Here is a 20,859-nt window from a genome sequence, read left to right on the forward strand (position 1 = left end):
CCTCGAGGTGGCTGCGGGGGGGGACGAGACTGTCGATCACCTCCTTCTGGAGTGTGCCTATGCGCAGGAGGTCCGGAGTGGGATGCAGTGGTATTTGTTGAGGTTCATCCTGAGCAGCTCTGTGACGCGGGACTCCATGCTCTATGGGCTGTTTCCCGGGACGCACACCGAGACCAACATCAACTGCGCCTGGAGGACCTTCAATGCGGTGAATGACGCTCTTTGGTCTGCCCGCAACTTGCTGGTCTGTCAGCTGAAAGAACTGACCCCGACCGAGTGTTGCAGACTGGCGTACTCCAAGGTCCAGAACTACGTGCTGAGGGACGCGCTAAAGCTTGAGGCAGCCGCCGCCAAGGCGCGGTGGGGAAAGACCACGGTATGAAACCCCTCGTCCAGAATAGAAAAAAGCGCCCTATCTGGTAACTGGGCCCAGCTGGCGCCTTCCCCAGCTGGTCAGGGGACTGTGCGGGGTGACGACTGCCGGGGTATTTTCTTTGCTTTGTCTTTTTTTCTTCTTTGTTTGTTTCATTTTCCTTTTAGTTGGTGTATGTACCCCCTGGGTAACCCGGAGCGGCTTGCATGACACGGTAGGTGTGTAAATATGTTTTAGTTTTTGTACATCTTACGAATAAAGTATATTTTTTCAAATAAAAATAAAGGTGACGAAACGTCTGAAAATGAACCTTCCAGCTCAGTGAGCAATCTCACATCCAGAACCTCAACCTGAGCTACAAATGTATCCATTCTGTAAGAAAAAGTCCAAGGGATGTATCCACCATTTGCGGCTAACTAAGAATGTTAAAGATAGTATCAATTTTTTTAAAAAGACACACAATAATGCATAGAACGTAAAAAGCAGAAAAAAGAGTGGCCAATGTAATATTTCATTAGATCAGCTATGACATTACTGAATGGAAGAGCTGGCTAGAGAGGTTGTGTGGCCTACTCTTGTTCTTTATATGTATGTTTGGATGCATATACAAGAAAGGGTCAGGGAGAAACCAGAGAACTTCAGCAAACACAGTGCAATGGAGGTTACGGAAAGCCATTACTAAGGGTAAGAGAAATTGCACTTTCCCAAAGAATATAACAAAATATCACTCAAAATGCATTTTTCCCTATACATTTATATCTAAACTCCACAGAATTTTGAACATAAGTGTTCCATTTCCTTTAACCTTCTTTGTTTTAACGGTAGTCTCCCGGCTTCCCCAGGATCAGCAAAAATTGAAGTCATCATCCCGCCTACTATTATAGTGAATCCCTGCCCAGTTCACTTCAAGATCTTGATACGCCTAAACTTGGGGCCTGAATATCTTGATCAAATAATCCATAAGAGATCAATTTATAACATGGAGGAGAAATGCAGCAGTTTACTCTCTTCATATACTTTACGCTTCAATGATGGCTGCGTTTCACAAGTCAACAAAAGCTCTCAGTTAACTGCAAAAATATGGAATAGAATCCAAAAGGTTGTGCCCGAACACACCATTTCAGTAACTCAAGACTCACAGCACAAACTGTTTCCTCCATTACATTTTCGGTATGAGGAAAGGAGTTTTTTTTAAAATCATAAGTACCTGTAAGTTCATCCTTCCCTATCTTAGTTGGCTCAGATTCTGGGATTGAATTGATGAAATGTGGAGAATCAGTGACTTGTACCTCATAATCTGTGACTGAACTGAACACATTGCGAGTATCAGAGGTTGACACCTCACGGTCTGCTAGAAATAAAAAGGAATCCAGACACAAAATTCTTAGTCAATAGTGATAACAATCTTTGTTAAATTGAGGAACATATCTGTATTTCTTGATCACCATTGAAGTATCCTCTCATTCTAATACTAAATAGATACTCTAAAGTAACTGAATACATCATACAATAATGTATTCAATTCAATGCTAAATTACATTCAGTGAGTAAAATAATTAATTCCAGCTATGGATTCCATGGTATGATTCATGTGAAAGTAACCTGGCACTAGACACTCAAAGCACACATGTTGCTTCTACTATGTAAAAGTTATTTACGATCCAATTTATTTTACACTGAAATGATAGACGGACCATTTATAGCAATGCCTAAACTTTAGGAGATAATTGTACTGATCAAATAATTTAGCTGTGTGAAAAAAATGACTACTTTCCATAAAACATGCAGTGACCTGGTGATTCTATAGTTTGACCCAATTTATACAAAACATAATCTCTACACTTGAGGAAATTAGCTTGCTGAGTGAATAATTGAATGGTAAGAACAAAACTGCTTAATTTCCATGTAATGTGCAGTGATTTGTTCACTTTATATGCTGTGTGTGAAGACAGTCAGTCAATGACTTTGAGAAGGTTCATAAGATAATGATATGATAACAGATACCCCATGGGATAACTTCGCTCCATAAAGGCATTATTATCATTCAACAAACCTTGTGACAGTGCAACTTGTAAGTCACCCTCTGGTTTAGCACTGCCTCAAAGCTTGATAACATAAGGATATTGACCAAAGAATCCAATAGAGAGAAGCAAAATGCATAAATTCCAGGTTTATTTCATGTATTTTGTGCCACAACACTAACACAACTCAACATTCACCTATTATGATTTGCTCCATTTAGGAGTTCATGTTTCAGGCAGAAATAGTCTCAGAAATATCTCACTTCTTTCTCCTCTGTCTTTGCAGGTTCAGATTCCAAGTTTCGTTTGAATACAATAGGGGTGTCGGTGACCAGCAATTTATAATCTGAGATTAAATTGAAGACTCTACGAGCATTGCAAATTGGGACATGATGGTCCAAAGGATATAGATTGTATGGGGGGGGGGGGGGGGAAAGAGAGAGAGAGAGAGAGAGAGAAGGGGTGAGTGCATGCAGAGTTGCAGGTCATCATTTATTGACCATCAGTAATATTCCCTTAATCTCCAGAATTTGCTGTGCCATTTCAGAGGACAACTAGCAGTTAACTATATTGCTGAAGGTCTGAAGTCACATGGAGGCTAGACCAGGTAAGGACAGCGAGTTCCCTTCCCTAAATCATCATTATTAAACCAACTAGGTTTTTACAAGAATCAATGGGAGATGACATGTTCACCATTCCAAAGACTACCTTTGTATTCTAGCTGCATGAATTGAACTACTTGAATTCCACCAGCTGCTACCTTTGGTTTTGAATTAGTGTTTCCAGAACATTAGCCTGGGTCTTGGAATTTTTCAAATCATGCAGCAAAGTAGCAGACAGGAGGCCTCTTAAGGTGGAATCCATGGAATTAATGCCGTGATGCGAATACAAAAAGTGATACAAAACAGAACGTGATGGCAACTGGTGCCTCATAGCCTGGGAGGTGATTTACAGTGGCTTCATCAAGGGTCAGTTTTTATTTCCTTTATTCAAAATAATGGAACATGGATGACACTAACTATGCCAGATTTTGTTTTACTACTATTCAATCATGGAATGAATGCATTGTTGGCAAGGCCAGTATTTACTGCCCACCACTAATTGCTCAAGAAGGAGGTGTTAAGCTACTTTCTTGAACTGCTGCAGTTCAGGCATGTGGGAATACCCACAGTGCTGTGAGGAATGGAGTTCCAAGGTTTTGACACAGCAACAGCGATATGGCTCAAATACAGGATAATTTGCAACCGACAGGGAATCTTGCAGGTAGTGTTGTTCCCACATGTTTGCTGCCCTTGTCCTAGATGATAGAATTCACAGTTTGGAAGGTGCGGTCGAAGGAGCCTTGAGGAGCTGATTCTGTGCATCTTGTATACACGACACACTGCTGCCATTGTGCATTGTTAGTGAAGGGAGTGAATGTTCAGGGTGTTATACAGGGTGCCAATGAACTGGACTGCCTTATCCTAGATGGTGTCAAGCTATCTAAGCATTGCTAGAGCTGCACTTATCCTGGTGAATGGATGGTATTCCATCAAACTCTTAACTAGTGCCTTGTAGATGGTGGGCAGGCCTTGGTGAGTCAGGTGACTTATTTGCTACAGAAGTCTAAGCCCCTAACATTGTCTTGTTGGAGTAGTACTTATACGGATGATTTGGTTCAGTCCTTGGTCAATGGTGAGATTTTGGTAGTGAGACATTCATTGATGATAATGATATTGAATGTCAAGAGAATCTCTCTTGTTGGAAGTGGCCATTCCCTGGCATTTTTGGCAATGAATATAACTCATTATTAATTATCCCAAGACTGAATCCCACCTAGGCCTTGCTACATGTGGACAAGGACTGCTTAGTATGAGTGGTCATGAGTGGTGCTGAACATTGTGCAATCAGCATGCAATTTTACACTAATCTCTTATATGGGACCTGACTGAAAACCTTCTGAAAGTCCAAGTAACTTCCATTCACTAATTACCATGTACAGCAATTAATACAACACAATTAAAATTTTAAAAAATTCATATAATATAGTTCAAGCAAAAAAAACTCAACCTACCAACATTGTAAAAGCAATGTAAAAGTAGTTTACCATACAATGATTGTGACAATGAAGTAATGATTGTGACAATGAAGTGATGATAATTCAACACACAATTTAAAGCAAAGCATGGTGCCTAAACTTTAGGATGAGTGTGCTAAGCAAATAATTGAGCGGTGAGAACAAAAATGCTTGCTTACAATTAAATGTGCAGCGATTTGTTCATTCTATGTTTTGTGACTTGTCAATAATGCCTTCCAAAAGATCCATAGTAGAGTAAAATGATAACAGATACCTCATGCAGTAAAATTGCCCCAATCACATAAAGCCAATTTATCACCCAATAAAATTCATGACAATACAGCCTTGAAAGATACCCACCACACAAACACAGCCTTAAAGTGCTACGAAATAAGGATGTTGACCAAAGAATCCCACACAGAGAAACAAAACACAAATTCCAAGAGATAGGCAGTGAATTGCTTGCTTCCTATACTGTGTGCCACAATACTGAATGAATTGCATGCGAGACATTGTACTATCACACTTAATTATAAAAAAGTGTGGCATAGCACCTGCAGCATGCATCAGAAATTTTTCCTGCATTTATACAGATCTCAACATGCACTTCTTATTTACTCAAATACTTGGCTCGTGTTCCAGGCAGAAATATTGTCAGAAATACCTGTTACTTCTTTCTCAGCTGTCTCTGCAGGCTCAGATTCTAGGATTGGTTTGAATATATTAGGGGTGTCAGTGACCAGCAGTTTACGTTCAGAGATTAAACTGATGACATTAGGAGTGTCAGGAGTTGGCACATGTTGGTCTGTGGGGGATAAGAAGGAATGCGAATGCAGTATTCATAATCTCTTTTCAAAATCACTTCAGCAGTTTACTAAACATAACGGATTTTCTGGACATCATTGCATTAAAACACAATTGATCACATTCTTCCAGCTTTCAATAAATTCTATATTCTATGGTACATTTCATACAATACTGAACTGTACATGATGCATCCAAAGTAAAGAAAGAAGCAAAAAGGTCGAAAGGAAGCAACATCTTTCAATCCTCAGTAGACAGACGATTAGTGTCAGAAGACTGGGTAACTGTATTATACTTGCTTCCTAACAGTAATTAGATAGATGGTGGGCACAAAAGGAAGAAACACATGAATGTGTCAGAAGGACATGGTGTTAATCAAGGAAACATTTAATCTACGTTTCAACTGGAAAAGTTAGATGGGCAAAAGTAGCCTAGATAAGCAGTTCATTGCAATTTTTCGGGGTAGTTTCTTAAAAAATGGCATTCCCTGGAGACAACCAAGGAACAGACTAAATTTAACACAATAGTTAAACTGAAGTCTTCAGCCCTGCTACCACTCTAGTGAAATTATTCTAAGCCAACTCCAAGCCATTTTAAAGACTGGGGCCCAAACTTTTGAAATGAGCACGCCAGTCAATAATCCAAAAGAGATATACAAATTGCAAAAACGCAGCAGCTTGCTATCTTCACATACATTGATGATTGGATTTCAGATACAAGTAAACCATTCATTTCACTGCAGAAATATAGTTTAGAATCTACAGATTGGGCTCCAAGTCCCTGTCTCAGTTATACAAGACTCAACATGCTTCTACTCTTTACCCCATTCCTTTGCTAATATTGAAAAATCATTGTCAGAAGTACCTGTAAATTCATCCATCCCTATCTTAGCAGGATCAGGTTCTGGGACTAGATGGAGCACATGTGGAGAATCAGTAACTGGCAGTTCATAGTCTGAGATTGAACTGAATGCATTGCGAGTGTCAGAGGTTGACATCTCATGGTCTGCTGGGGATAATGAAGGAATCCAAATACAAGATTCTTAAATCAATAGTGAAAATAATCTCTTGTATTGGTTTGAGGAACATAATTGTATTTCTGAACAATGTCGTATTCTCTTATTATAGTCAGTAAACACAGTCAAAACTAACCAAATACAGCACACAATATATTTCATTGAATATTCAATTTAACTGTGCATTAATTCTCTCAGCTTTATTGAAAAAGATTCATACAAACAGTGAAATTGCAACAGACACTCAATGCACGAATGTCGCTTCCACTCTGTAAACATTAATTGTTATCCATAAAGTTTACACCATAATGAATGTGTTTACTTTATAGCACTCTCTAACCTTGGAGATCTAGTACCTTGACCAAATAAACCACCGTGACAACCAAAAAAATCTTAATCTCCATGAAATGTAGTACCTTGCTCATTTTTTGCACTTTATGCAATTAGAATAAATGCCTTGCAAACATTCATAACAATGTGATATAATAACAATAGTCAATGCAGCAATATTACTGCCATCATATAAACCAAACTCATTCAATAAAATAGTATACAGTCTTGATGGGTTAATAGTTTCTAGCTCAGCTGAGCTTGAAAGCTCAATTAAATATCAATGTTGACAAAAAAATCCAATAAAAGGAAGTAATATACATATGATCCAGGAGGTAGGCAGAAGATTGCTTATTTAATGTTCTGTGCCACCACATTGAATGAACTATGTGACTCAATGTACTATCGAACTTATTTAATTGTAAAAGTGTGCCATAGCACCTACAGCATATTTCAGAATCTTGCACTAATACACATATCAACATTCATCTATTATTATTCACTCTATTCATGAGTTCATGTTTCAGCTAGAAATATTGTCTCAGAAATACCTGTCTCTTCTTTCTCTGTTATGTCTGCAAGTTCAGATTCTAGAATGGGTTTGAATAGATTAGGCGAGTCAGTGACAGACAGTTTATATTCGGAGATTAAACTGAAGACACTAGGAGTATCAGCAGTTGGTACATGACAGCCTGCAGGGGGCAAGAGGGAATATAATGTCTCTTGAAAATAACTCGAGATTTATTGATGAATATTTTTGATTCACATTCAGCCTAAACCTAACCCTACTATGATACTGAAACACAACAGGTCTAATTTTTATCAGCATTTAATAGGATTCCAGTGTAGTTACACATTTTGTGTCTAGTTCATATTTCATACAGTAATAAACTCTACATAATGCTTCTGAGATAACTGAATGAATTAAAGGATGAAACAGCATTGGCAATGGTCACAATCTTTCAATCCATAGTGGATCAAAGTTTGTGTTAGGACTCTGCATGTTCGCTAAAGTTATATTTGAGAAAAGGTTAGGGAGAAACTAGAAGACTACAGAACAGTCTGTCTAAGACTAGTGATGGGGGTTACTGAAAACCATTAATAAGTAAAAAGGTAAACTTTTATTTTGAAACCAAAGGAGGAGTGAAGCAACTCCAACATCACCTTGTTAAAATACTAATTATGCCCGACTAACTGAATAGCACCGTGATGAGGTAACCAAAAAGGATTGGTGAAGGCAGTTCCGGAGATGTATATCTGAAATTTCCAAATGCATTTGAGAATTTTAAACGGGAGTTGGCTCAGGCAGCAAAGCAGATCATAAGACAGACGCATGTGGAAAAATTCTTGTCAACTCTATTTCAACTGAAATCTGAAACCTGAGTCCTTTGTTAACCGACTTCCATTTCAGAATTAAACACTTCTCCCTATGTACACTAAATGCTCAGGCTTTTGAATGTAAGTGTTCCATTTTCCTTTCACGTTTTTCCTAAGAAAACTCATCCTAGCATCTCCAGCATCTTCACAAAGCTTCATCCCTGATATCATTCTAATGAATTTATTCTCCACTCAGCCCAAGACCTTGGAATCCTCCTTAAATCTGGGACCTAAACTTCATACAATGAGTGCGCTGATCAAAAAATTCCAAAAGAGATGAGCAAATTATGTAACACCAACAAGAAATGCAGCAGTTAGGGCTCTTCATATATTTATACAAAGTCAATGAGCATATTGCATACACAACTAAATTATTCAAGTAGCTGTAAAAGTATGGCATAGAATCTGCAATGTACTCCCTAATGGCTTTTGCAGCACAGCCCTTGACATGCTTATACTGTTTATTCCATTGCTTTATCCACAGCTAAAAAAACCAAAAATATTTTAGAATTACCTGCAAATTCATCCTTCCCTATCATAGCAGGTTCGGGGATTGGTCGGATGACATGCGGAGAGTCAGTGACTGGCAGCTCGTAGTGTGAGAGTGGACTAAGTATATCGCCAGTGTTAGTGATTCGCATCTTTTGGTCTAAGGATAAGAAAGGATCCATTTACAAAATCTTAATTTCTGGTGAAAATAATCCCTGTGTTTTTTTTTGACGCATGTAGTTATATTTTTGGGCATCAATGAAGCACTGTTGCACTATTCTGTCAGCTTGATAATTATTAAATACATTTTAAAGTTAAATAAGAATACACACACACACACAATACATTCCATTCAATACATGTTGAGCTGAATCGTATTTTTTTTGGTTAAGCACAAATTATACCGAGATTTTGAGGGATTTTCACTGAGAGTTCATGAGATTTCTTGCTGTACCTTATCCAAAGTGACTTATTAACTACTTAGCCAACGCACCCAATTTTAACCCATCTTGTGATATGCCATTCCCAGAACAACTCACCATCCATCAGAAAACTGCTGAAAGACCAGCACCCTCACACCCAACTCTTGTTTAAAAGGTTGCACTGGCAATTTTGCATTACCTCTGACTGGCAACGTAATGGCACAGCAGTCATGAAACCATTCTGCTCACACAGACATCTCAAATACCATCCTATCCTCTTGTCTTAGTAACTGTTTAACCACCAGGCTCCACAGTTTACCTGTCTTTAGCTACATCCCAACTATTACACCCAGAGTCTGCTACTCTGTCTCCAGTGCCTACCGGAGACCAGCAACATGTCATTAACCAGTAAGGGAACATCACATACAAGCAAGCAAATCAGGCAATTCCAAACATGAACTTATATTGACAGCCAACAAAAAAGTGAACCAAAATGGTGACACTATGACCAATCCATGATCGTCTTCTGTACTCAGCTCTTATCTTTTGGAACCTGGTGTCAATCAGCTCCATTCTGCTTTGTAGCACCCAACTCAGCTAACCTGTTATCAATAGGAAAGCTTGCTGTAGCTCAATGTCCTTATCCTTCTCCTCAGACACTACATCTGCTCCCATAGTTCCTCAGTGTCTGTTACATTGCTTCATTGTCTGCACAGATCATGCAGAATGCACATGGCATGACAAACGTGACATGCTCTGTTCGCATTATATTGGATAATTCCCACAGCAATTTTAGAAGTTTCACAAGTGAAGGATGCTTTGGCCAGTAGCTGGCTCATTTTAAGTCATTGCCACTAAGTTCTGCAATACTGCCAATACTAAATCCCCAACTGCCAATGGATTGGTGCAATCTGATTTTAATCAGCATTTGACACCTCAGCCTGTTCACTCTGCATGCATTTTAATCTGGGCAAAGAAATTATTGCAAATTAAATGTACCTAGAATTTGCAAAAAAGTATTGGTCCATGCAATGTCTTAGTGTCTAGATGTGAATCCTGCACTTTTGCCCTTCAAATTGACAGACTTCACTCACGCTGGACATCGTCCCAGCTGTTTTTTAAGCTTAATTTAGCATTAGCAGGGAATGCAGCCTGCAGTGGATGGTTCACTGGGCATAGTGGGACTTAATTTCCAATGCACTACCTCAGTGAGGTATGATAGGATTCTAATGCAATTATATTTTGTGGCTAGTAATACATTATACGTAATATTAAAGACTACCTAATGCATGAGAAATTGTTGGAAAGAAGCCAAATGTAGACATCTCTCAGGTCACAATCTTTCAACTCTCATTGCACACAGAACTAGTGTCAGAAGACTGGATGATTGCTAATTTATACTCAAGAAAGGATTAGAAAAATATTAGCAAATTAAAGAGCAGTCAGCCTAACATCAGGTGGAAAAGTTACTGAGAGCCTTGGAGACAAAATAGGCTTTCATTTGGAAATGCATCAGTGAAGCAAGAAGATCCAACACAAATTTTTTAAGAGCTAAATAAAAACCAAAAGAACTGTGGATGCTGTAAATCAGGAACAAAAACAAAGTTGCTGGAAAAGCTCAGCAGGTCTGGCAGCATCTGTGGAGGAGAAAAGGGTCACCGGACCTGAAACATTAACTCTGTTATCTCCTCCACAGATGCTGCCAGACCTGCTAAGCTATTCCAGCAACTTTGTTTTTGTTTTTTAAGGGCTGTCTGTGTCTAACGTAACTGGCTAGTTCAATGTGGTAACAGAGAAGAATGGCCAAGTTAATGAAATAGATGCATGTCTGGGATTTCCTGAGGCATTTAGCAAAGTGCCATTCAAGGGATCGGTTGAGATGGAAGTCAATGGAATTAAAAATGCAGAAGTGATATGGATAGAAACTGCTATAAAAGCAGTTTGTGATTGTTCGTGCATGTTTCACAGTCTGGGATTTGGTTTTCAGTGGTGTTACCCAAGGGTCCGTTTTGTGTCCATTACTATTTCTGATTTTTATAAGTGAGCATTGTTAAAATGTTTACTGACAGAACAAAATTTGGCAAAAGAATAGATCATGCTGAGAACAGTTATTGGTGCAAAATGACAGTGGCGAAATGGCAGACATATTGTGGGTGCTTAGAATAGTGATCTGACATATTTTGATCCATTTTTGAAAGACTTTATGCTTTAAATAATGTAACATTGAAACATGTAGAATAAGCAAAAGACCTACCACCTATACATATAAATTCTTAAATCTGAAAAGCCAGCTAATAAACTTGTTAAAATAGTATTTGGGTTACTTCGATTTATACAAAGATAAATAGGACATAAATGTAAAGCAAACGTTAAAATGCACCGATTAACTCTCTGCTAAAGTATTGTTGTCAATTCTGGGCATGAAACTGGAGAACAGCTATAAAAGGGTCTTAAAATTTCAATGGAGAAATACAAGAATGTTATGAGGAATGAGGCACTTCCATATAAGGAAACATAGACTTTACACTACAGTGAATGGGTTTCATACAAGACTAAGCCAAACACTGATTTGACTGCAAAAATGTTGAACAGCATTAACAGATTTTGCCCGAACTGTCTGGTATGGTAGCACAATCTTCAAACATTACTTTATTGTTTAGCCTGTTACTTTGTACATGCCAAATACATGTATTAGAGAAAGTACCTGTAAATTCATCCTCTCTTATCTGAGCAGGGTCAGATTCTGAGACTGAATTGAGCATATATGGGGAGTCAGTGATTGGCAGCTCACGATCTGAGATTAAAGTGAACACATTGAGAGAGGTGGGCACCTCATGGTCTGCTGTGGATAAAAAGGAAGCCAGACACGAAATTCTTAACCTCTAATGAAAATTGTATTGCCTTAATTAATATAACTGTACTTGTGGACATCACTTTATGACTTCTGAGATAACAAGTTGTAGAGCTGGATGAACACAGCAGGCCAAGCAGCATCAGAGGAGCAGGAAAGCTGTTGTTGTTTTGTGTCTAGGCCCTTTTTCAGAAAACTTCTGCAATGTCACACCATTATAATAACCATTTAATTCATTCCAAGTAACCACATATTATACATATTCTTTTTACTTTCGATGCTAATCCAAATGATGAATTATACTCAGTGCATAAAGCAATTAATTCAACTTCCTTCAAAACAATTCATATAAACACCCTTTAAACCTTGGGAAATAGCATGCTGAATAAATAATCCAGAAGTGAAAAGAAATGCACAGTGATTTGCATCATCTATGTGTTCTGTGCAACAATTGTCTTCCATAACGGTTCATATGATAGATACGAAAACAGATACCCCATGCAGTAACATTGCTTCCACCACATAAAGCTAATTACCATCCAACAAACATTGTGACAGTGCAGCTTGAAAGTCTCCCTCACGCCAAGCACAGCCTCAAAGCTTCATGAAATAAGGTGCCGACCAACGAATACGCTAATGAAGCAAAACGCCTAAATTTCAGTGCATTACTCATTTCATTTGCTACAACACTGAATGAGTTGCATGCGAGACAATGTACTGACTATTACACATATTTAATTGTAAAAGTGTGGCATAGCACCCATAGCACGTGTCAGAATTTTCTTTTGCACTAACACAACACAACATGCATCTCCTATTATTTACTCCGTTCGAGAGTTCATGTTCCAGGCAGAATAGTCTCAGAAATACCTGTCAGTCCTTTCTCTGCTATCTCTGCAGACTCAGATTCTAAGATTGGTTTGAATACATTAGGGGTGTCAGTGATCGGCAGTTTATGATCTGAGATTAAATTGAAGACATTAGGAATGTCAGGGGTTGGCACGTGATGGTCTGCAAGGGATAAGGAGGAAGTCAGATACAAATTCATCCTTCTTGAAAATAACGAGGTTTATTGACAGATATATTTGATTTGCTAATATATTAGTGCATTGAAACACTATTATTTTAATTGTTCATTGTCTCTTTAAATAGGTTTGATTGGAATTACATGCAGTATTCTATGCAATGTATTCATAAGTTTATAAAGCTCTGCACAATTGTTGAAAGAAGCAAAAAAGTTAGAAACAGTGCAGGCACTGGACACACTTACAATTCTCGTTGAACCGGAAGATCCCTCACGTCATATGAAAGAAAGGTTTAGGGACAAACAAGGAAACTACTGATCAGACATTCGACATTGGTGTCTGGTAACAGTCCCACCACCAAAGGAAATTAGCATTGTTCCATTACCCTTTCCAATTATTAAAAATGGAGCTCTATGCAGGGAGTAACAAGTTTACCAATGACACAGAACTTGTCTAAATAATAGACAACAAAATGTGAGGCTGGACGAACACAGCAGGCCAAGCAGCATCTCAGGAGCACAAAAGCTGACGTTTCGGGCCTAGGCCCTTCATCAGAGCTCTGATGAAGGGTCTAGGCCCGAAACGTCAGCTTTTGTGCTCCTGAGATGCTGCTTGGCCTGCTGTGTTCGTCCAGCCTCACATTTTGTTGTCTTGGATTCTCCAGCATCTGCAGTTGCCATTATCTCTTGTCTAAATAATAGTCCTTGTTGCAGACAGTTAGATGGCACAGCCAGCATGGGATAAAAGGGCAGAAGCATTATTAGTGCAGAAAACTTTGAAATGATGCACTTTTAGGGAAGACTAATTTTGAAAGACAATGACCTACAAATACCATAACTTTTAAATGTGTCAGTAAGCAAAAATGTTTTGCCACACACAAAGGAAAATCTCAAATCTGGAAGTCATTAGATAATGTGGCTGAAAACACAAACAAGTTTGGGTTCCTTGCATTTGCACATGGAAGAACAGAATATAAAAGCAACATGTTCATTCTAGAAGATTATAAATCATAGATTAGGGCTCTGCTGAAGAATTGTGGACAACTCTAGGTGTGACAATTGAGAAAGGTTGTTTGGGTCGCAGATCAGATACAGAGAAGACGTTCTCAGAAAAAGGTACAGAGGAGAAATACTAAAATGTTACCAGGAGCTTCAGAAATGAGGAGAAGTTTGAAAATTTAGGACTGTTCTCCTTGAACAGACAAGATAATAACACTATCTAATAGACATTTTGAAGATTATGACCACTTAGTGGATAGAGAAAAAAAATGATGTTTTTTTGGTGTGTAATCAATGACAAGTGGTCATAGATTCAAAATAATTTGCAAATGTTCTATAGGGTACTTCTTACTTTCAAAGGCAACTGGAAGACTGTGTTCTGGATGCAATTCAATTAGTCAAACTACCAACTTAAATGGAAAACACACTTTATTCTTACACTTTGTTAAAATACAAACAAAAGGAAAGAATAATTGGAATAACAACTCTATTGGAAAACTTAACAGAATAATAGATTATTTAACTACTAAACAGCAACTGTTCCAATATAGTAACACCCCATAAATGCACTCTTGGCAAAGGTAAATTAATTAAACAGATTGTGTCACACGCAATTCTAGCAGCAGGAAGAGAACCCAGTTTTTAGTTGTAACAAAGAGAGGAATAAAAGTTTCCAAATCCAATTTCAAGACCCCAATAATGACTGAAAGTTAAACTATATTCCTGGTTCTGTAGAACTTGACCCTTCCCCTACATACTGTTTCTATTGTTTCAATTTTTAAAAGAGACCCAAGGCATCACAAGCTGTTTACTTTATTAGATTGGAACAGGCTGCTCTGTACCTCTGTCTCAAACTTTCTTCATAAAAACAAACAGGACAAAATGCACCTCTTAAAGCCATAGTATCATCACAGGTGACCCTCACATTAACCCACCATCAGTCATCTCTCTCTGATGAGAAAGGGCCTCTGGAATATGGCAGCTTTACCTTTAAGTCAGGTATGAGGTTGTGCTGACATGCCAGAAAATGCACACAATGCTCTGAACATTAAAATCATCAACCAGCAGCACTGTACTCAAGAGAATATCTAAGGCAAGATTCTATTTTTATTTAATGAACAATTCTTAATACGAACATAGATGTGGAGGGAATATTCATGTATACGAGCACTCATGTCATGAACTGAACCATGAGTGCATTCTGTTACATAGCATGTGAGAAACTGACTAGCAATTATAAAAAGGCTTTTCTATTTAAATAATGCTATAACATTCAGCCTATGAGATAGAAATTGTTGGAAGTACTTGTGACATCTTTCTACTTTAGGTTATTAATTTTAGCTACTGAATTTGGATTGACCACATTGCAAGTGTCAGGGATGGGAATTATGGCAAGCTGGTAAGGTAAAAGGTAAGGCAAGGCAGAGATGCTGTGAGCATCCAAGCAACATGCATGAGCATTTGGAAAGTGAAAAATCCTATATTCACCCTGGTCAATTCCAAGAGATGGGTGGCCTGTACTTGTGCACAAGTATCAATAAAGCAGTCTAGCAATGAAAAATGCAAATGTGACCCAAAGTAAACCCAGAGTGTTGCAGTGCGAGCAAGTCAGAGATATGCCATGATGGTGAGGAGAGTCTACTACATCTTCAGTATAAGCATTTGAGGAAGGGGAGTTCAGTTTATCAAATTCAGGTACTGATTTCAACTGTAGAGAAAAAGATTTAATTGTAATGGACAACAAAATACTCAAAAGGTAATGATTATCTTTAGCCAATTTAATAGAACATGTCAACACAACTACAGAATGTATATAAAGAGTTGTAATTGAAGTTAATTCTCACTGACATTTCGTAAGCAAAGTGTTTCCTAATGAAATGGACTTTTCCAAAGAGGCATAGGAGACTGGCAGTACTAAAGTAGATAAATATCTGTGTCTATTATATGCTACTGCTCTTTGGCACACAAATAACCTTGAGTTGTAGCTTCACCAGGTTGGCACCTCACTTTTACCGGAACCTGGTGCAGCCTCTCCTATGCTCTCCTGCACTTCTCATTTAACCAAGGTCAATCCCTTACTGGATAGTAATGGTACAGTGGGGATGCCAGGTCATGAGATTACAAATTATGGTTGAATATAATAGGTTCCAGCTGATGGCCTACAGCACTTCTCAGATGCCAGATTTGAGTTGCTCGACAATGTTATGATCTATCCAATTTAGCACAGTGGTAGTGCCACACAACATTATGGAGAGAATACTCAGGGTGAGGTTCGGACTTTACCTTCAAAAAACCAAGCAGTGGTCAATATTCTCTCACGTATGTATGCATCTGGAGCAAGTAGGTTGCTGAGGACTATGTATGTAGACAGTTCTAATTGGGAGGGTGCAACACTGGACCTCTGCTTGGAAACAAGGTCAGGCAAGTGATTGAAATGTCAGTCGGAGGGTACTTTGGGCCCAGTGACCATAACCCTCTTAGTTTTAACATAGTAATGGAAAAAGATAGGGCAGGGCCACAGGTTAAAATGCTGACCTGGGGCACAGATACTTTGGGGGCCATTAGGCAGGATCTAGCAGTGGTCGATTGGGTGAGTCGTTTGAAGGAAAGGGAACAACTGGCAATTGGGAAGCTTTTACAGGGGTGGCATATAGAGTCTAGGGACAGTACGTCCCTGGTAGGGTGTAGGGAAAAGCTGGTACGTTTAGGGATACTGAGGCTCTGGTCAGGAAAAAGAAGAAGGCATACATTGAGTTTCAGCTATCAGGCTCAAGCAAATCCCGAGATGACCATAAAAAGTGTAGGCACACACTTAAGAGGGAAATCAGAAGAGCAAAAAGATGAATCTGGCAGAAAAGGTTAAAGACAATCCCAAGAGGTTCTATAGCTATATTAAGAGTAAAAGGGGGGCTAGGGAGAGAATAGTTCCCTTAAAGATCAGCATAGCCATCTATGGATGGAGTCACAGGAGATGGGGAGATTTTCAATTAAATTTTCTTGAGAGAATCATGGATGCTAAGGAAATAAGGGAAACAAGCGAGCATGTTTTGGACTGCATACGTATTGCCAGAGATGAGGTGCTTGCAGCCTCAATGCGCATTAAGGAGGATAAATCCCCTGGGCCTGATCAAGTCCATCCTTGGAATTTGTGGGAGACTACAGAAATTGCAGAGATTTTTGCTTCATTTTTAGCTGCAGGTAAGTTCTGGAACACTGGAGGATGGCTAATGTTCCTTTGTTTAAGAAAGGTAGCAAAGACAAGACAGGGAACTACAGACCAGTGAGCCTGACATCGCTGATGGGCAAGTTATTGCAGAGGATACTGAGGGAGAGGATCAACCAACATTTGGAATGTCAAGGATGGATTTGTACATGGAAGTCATGTCTGACAAATCTTAGAGTTTTTCGAAGAGGTAAACAAGAGGGATAGATGAGGGTGGGGCAGTGGTTGTTGTCTGTATGGGCTTTAGACAAGGTCTTGTAGAGCAAACTAGTCATGAAGGCTGGGTCACATAGGATCCAGGGAGAGCTAGCTAATTGGAGTCAAAATTGATCTGATGCTAGAAAGCAGAGGGTGATGGTTGTAGATGGTTTCTTGGGCTGGAGGCCTGTGACTAGTGGTGTGCCTAAGGGTCAGTGCTGGGTCCTTTAGATAAAATGATTTGGATGTGAATGTACAAGGCATGATTAGTAAGTTTGCGGATGATACAAAATTAGGAGGTATCCTTTAAAGTGAGGAACGTTATTAAAAATTACAGAGGGATCTCGATCAGATAGGGAAGTGGGCTGAGGATTGGCAAATGCAATACAGTACAGATAAATGTGAAATGTTGCACACTGGAAAGTCAAATCAAGGTAGGGCTTACACAGTAATTGGTAAGGTCCTGAGGAGCGTTGTGGAACAGAGGGACTTGGAATTACAAGTACGTAATTCATTGAAAGCAGTGTCACATGTAGACAGGGTGGCTAAGAAGGCTGGCTTCATCAGTTAAGGCATTGAATATAGGAGTTGGAACATTATGTTGTAGTTCTATTTGTTGTTAGTGAGGCCACACTTGGAGTATTGTGTACAGTTTTGATCACCATGTTATACGAAAGACATTCGTAAACTGGAAAGTGCGCAAAGAAGATTTACAAAGATGTTGCTCAGACTAGTAGGCCTGAGTTAGAGGGCAAGGTTGGCAGGACAGGACTTTATTCATTGAAACATAGGAGAATGAGGGGTGACCTTATTGAGGTGTATAAAATCATGAGAGACAGAGATAGGATGACTGCACATAGTCTTTTTCCCCCAGAGATGGGGAATTAAAAACTAGAGGGTATATGTTCAAAGTGAGAAGGAAAGGATTTAAGAAGGACCTGAGAGGCACCTCATGGAATGGGCTGTCAGAGAGAGTGGTTGAGGCAGGTAGAAGAGCAACATTTTAAAAAAAACATTTGGATGGGGGTCATGGTTTGGAAAGAGTTTAGAGGAATATGGATCAAATGCAGGCAATTGAAACAAGCTGAGTGGGCACCATGTTCAGCATGACTAGGTCTATTAGGTTTCTCTCTCCCCACCTGCAACAGGCCCATTCTACTAGCTATGCCCTTTAAGACTCAACAGGATTTGTCAGTAGTGGTTTATTGAGCCATTATTGGCGATAAAAATTGAGGTCCTCCACCTAGAGTGTATTCTGAGTCTTTGCCACCTTGGTACTTTCTCGAAGGTCATTCAAATAGACACTGTCTAAAATATTATGCATTCTGAGAAAAATCAATAATTGAGGGAAATATAACCTAAAAAGTAACAACACACAGATTTCTGAAAGTTTCTCTCCGATTGATCCAAATGTCTCAGTACCATAAAAGATGTATATTTATGCACAGAGATAATGGGAACTGCACATTCTGGAGAATCCGAGATAACAAAGTGTGGAGCTGGATGAACACAGCAGGCCAAGCAGCATCTCAGGAGCACAAAAGCTGACGTTTCGGGCCTAGACCCTTCATCAAAAAAGTGGGGTGGGGAGAGGATTCTGAAATAAATAGGGAGAGAGGGGGAGGTGGACTGAAGATGGATAGAGGAGAAGATAGGTGGAGAGAAGAGTATGGGTGGGGAGGTAGGGACAGGATAGGTCAGTCCAGGGAGGACAGACAGCTCAAGGGGGTGAGATGAGGTTAATAGGTGGGAAATGGAGGTGTGGCTTGAGGTGGGAGGAGGGAATAGGTGAGAGGAAGAGCAGGTTAGGGAGGCAAGGATAAGCTGGACTGTCCAGGCACATGAATTTTCTATAATTTTCTCAAAAGTATAGCTGGAAGCTAATGAAGAGTTAAGCAAGAAATAATTGAGGATAAATTAGATTAAGCTTGGACTCAGGCAGAATATTGGTGATCTTCTTGCTATGCATGCTTACATCAGGAGTTCATCACATTTTAGGCCTCCTTTTTCATGTCACTATAACAGGCAAATGTGGCCACCCATCAGGCATTCTGAGGCAGCTTTTTGACTTAGTTAGAACATAGTTTGGTTGAATGCCATGCTAGCAGCTGCTCTAGGGCAGGTCCTGGCAGTGAGGAGGAGGGTGGCAGCATCAGAGTTGTAACTTTGATCCAGTGACTGGAGAAATATTACATTTTCTTTTCCAAAGCATACTGATTCAGTCTAGCCCAAAGCTAGCATGAGTTGAAACATGCTTTAAGCATTGCCCAGTGTACATGGAACGTGTGCCTAAGGCTCTTATAATCTCTGCAGTGTTATGACATTTTCCTCATAGATTGTTACATCTATGCCTTATATCTGCTGTTAGAATTAAGCATCTCATTGAAAATAATGTTAAGTTATTATCAAACTGCTAATTCTGCTTCCTATTCTAAGCAAAAACAGCTACTGTTCCACAATAATCCATCCCCAATTTGAATGAGTGCCTCAAAGTGCTTTCGTTGGTGAATGCAAATTTGAGGTTGTTCCTTAGCACAGATATTGCAAAAGTGCATTAATGTAAGCTATTTAATTTAGTTGGTAGATGGCGCAGGAAAAATGAAATAAAGTGCATTAATATGCAATCACTTGCTATATTACAAATTCAAAGAAAAGAGATAATGAGCTAATAGCCTGTATCCTCCCATGCAAAATGAAACACAAAGAAGCCCAATGGCAAGGATGTCTGGGAATTAAATAAAAAGTGGATTTTATGAAAAGACTAAAGCAATAACATGAACTATTCTGGTTTTAATGCAATGATGCAATTCTTCCTGTCATTTGTAAAATTCTGGACAATGAAGCCATTGCAGGCGTTCAGATTTCAAATACAGAGTGAAGTAGGAAGCACAGATTCCTAAAGCAACTCCAGATAGTTTCTTTTTCAAATATTTAAATACCTTCAGAGCTTGGCAGTTCCAAACATTTCATCCATTTCTGGCACACTTTTAACAATCACAGAGTGTATTTGAAGGCTCCCAGAGGGTACCTTATCAAAAGGTTATCCTACCTCTTCAGAGAATTCTAATAAACTTAGAACTTTTCATACCAAATTTTAAGTTCACAAGGCATATTTCCATCTCCTTCTCCCGACAACCAGGTGAGCCTGAAGGTAGCTGCACTTTAAAGTGTGCAGTTACCTTTATGAAACTTGAATGTGTAACGTTTGTCCCTACTCTATGCATAAACAGAAGGAGGCAAGTTCACAAGGGAGACTTTAGACCTTCAGCTTCCACTGCCATTTTTGCTGACATATAGGGCCTCTCCAGATGCATGAAAATTCAAGACCACATATTACCTTACCAACTGAGGAAATTTCTCCCGTAAGATCCAGTGTTCTAGATAATGCTCAACAGATATTCAGTACTCATCCCGGGGGCAGTGCTTACTCATTTCTCAACAATCCCTGTACAAACACAATTCTCTGCTTTCTAAACCTTGGCTCATGTTAATACGTTCTAAGTTTTTTTTAAATGAAAGAGGGATCTATTACTACTATTAAAGACAAATCATCACAAATATTTTAAGATAGTATTCTTGCTGAGATAAAATGCCTTGTCAGATAAACCTCAAGTAGAAAATGCTTTCAGAGAGGAGTCCAAAATAAGTGTCCTTTTGCTTTTACTGTAAAAGTATAA

General features: G+C 39.1%; 1 protein-coding gene across 20 annotated transcripts in view; it reads right to left on the bottom strand.

Annotated features, from left to right (window-relative positions):
• The window catches only part of LOC125457120 (target of Nesh-SH3), a 313,067-nt gene that overhangs the window by 155,414 nt on the left and 136,794 nt on the right, over positions 1–20,859 (bottom strand). For 14 of the 20 annotated variants that reach the window (XM_048540862.2, XM_048540863.2, XM_048540864.2 and 11 more), the window contains exons 22-26: positions 12,609–12,749; positions 11,592–11,729; positions 8,491–8,625; positions 5,115–5,255; positions 1,581–1,724 (exon numbers count right to left, since the gene is read on the bottom strand). In XM_048540862.2, coding sequence (XP_048396819.2) covers positions 1,581–1,724; positions 5,115–5,255; positions 8,491–8,625; positions 11,592–11,729; positions 12,609–12,749 — 699 coding nt within the window. The remainder of the gene's footprint in view (positions 1–1,580; positions 1,725–5,114; positions 5,256–8,490; positions 8,626–11,591; positions 11,730–12,608; positions 12,750–20,859) is intronic. The other 6 variants (XM_048540881.2, XM_048540880.2, XM_048540869.2 and 3 more) reach the window with 5 other exon arrangements.

Source organism: Stegostoma tigrinum, chromosome 12 (genome assembly GCF_030684315.1).
Source record: "Stegostoma tigrinum isolate sSteTig4 chromosome 12, sSteTig4.hap1, whole genome shotgun sequence".
NCBI lineage: Eukaryota > Metazoa > Chordata > Chondrichthyes > Orectolobiformes > Stegostomatidae > Stegostoma > Stegostoma tigrinum.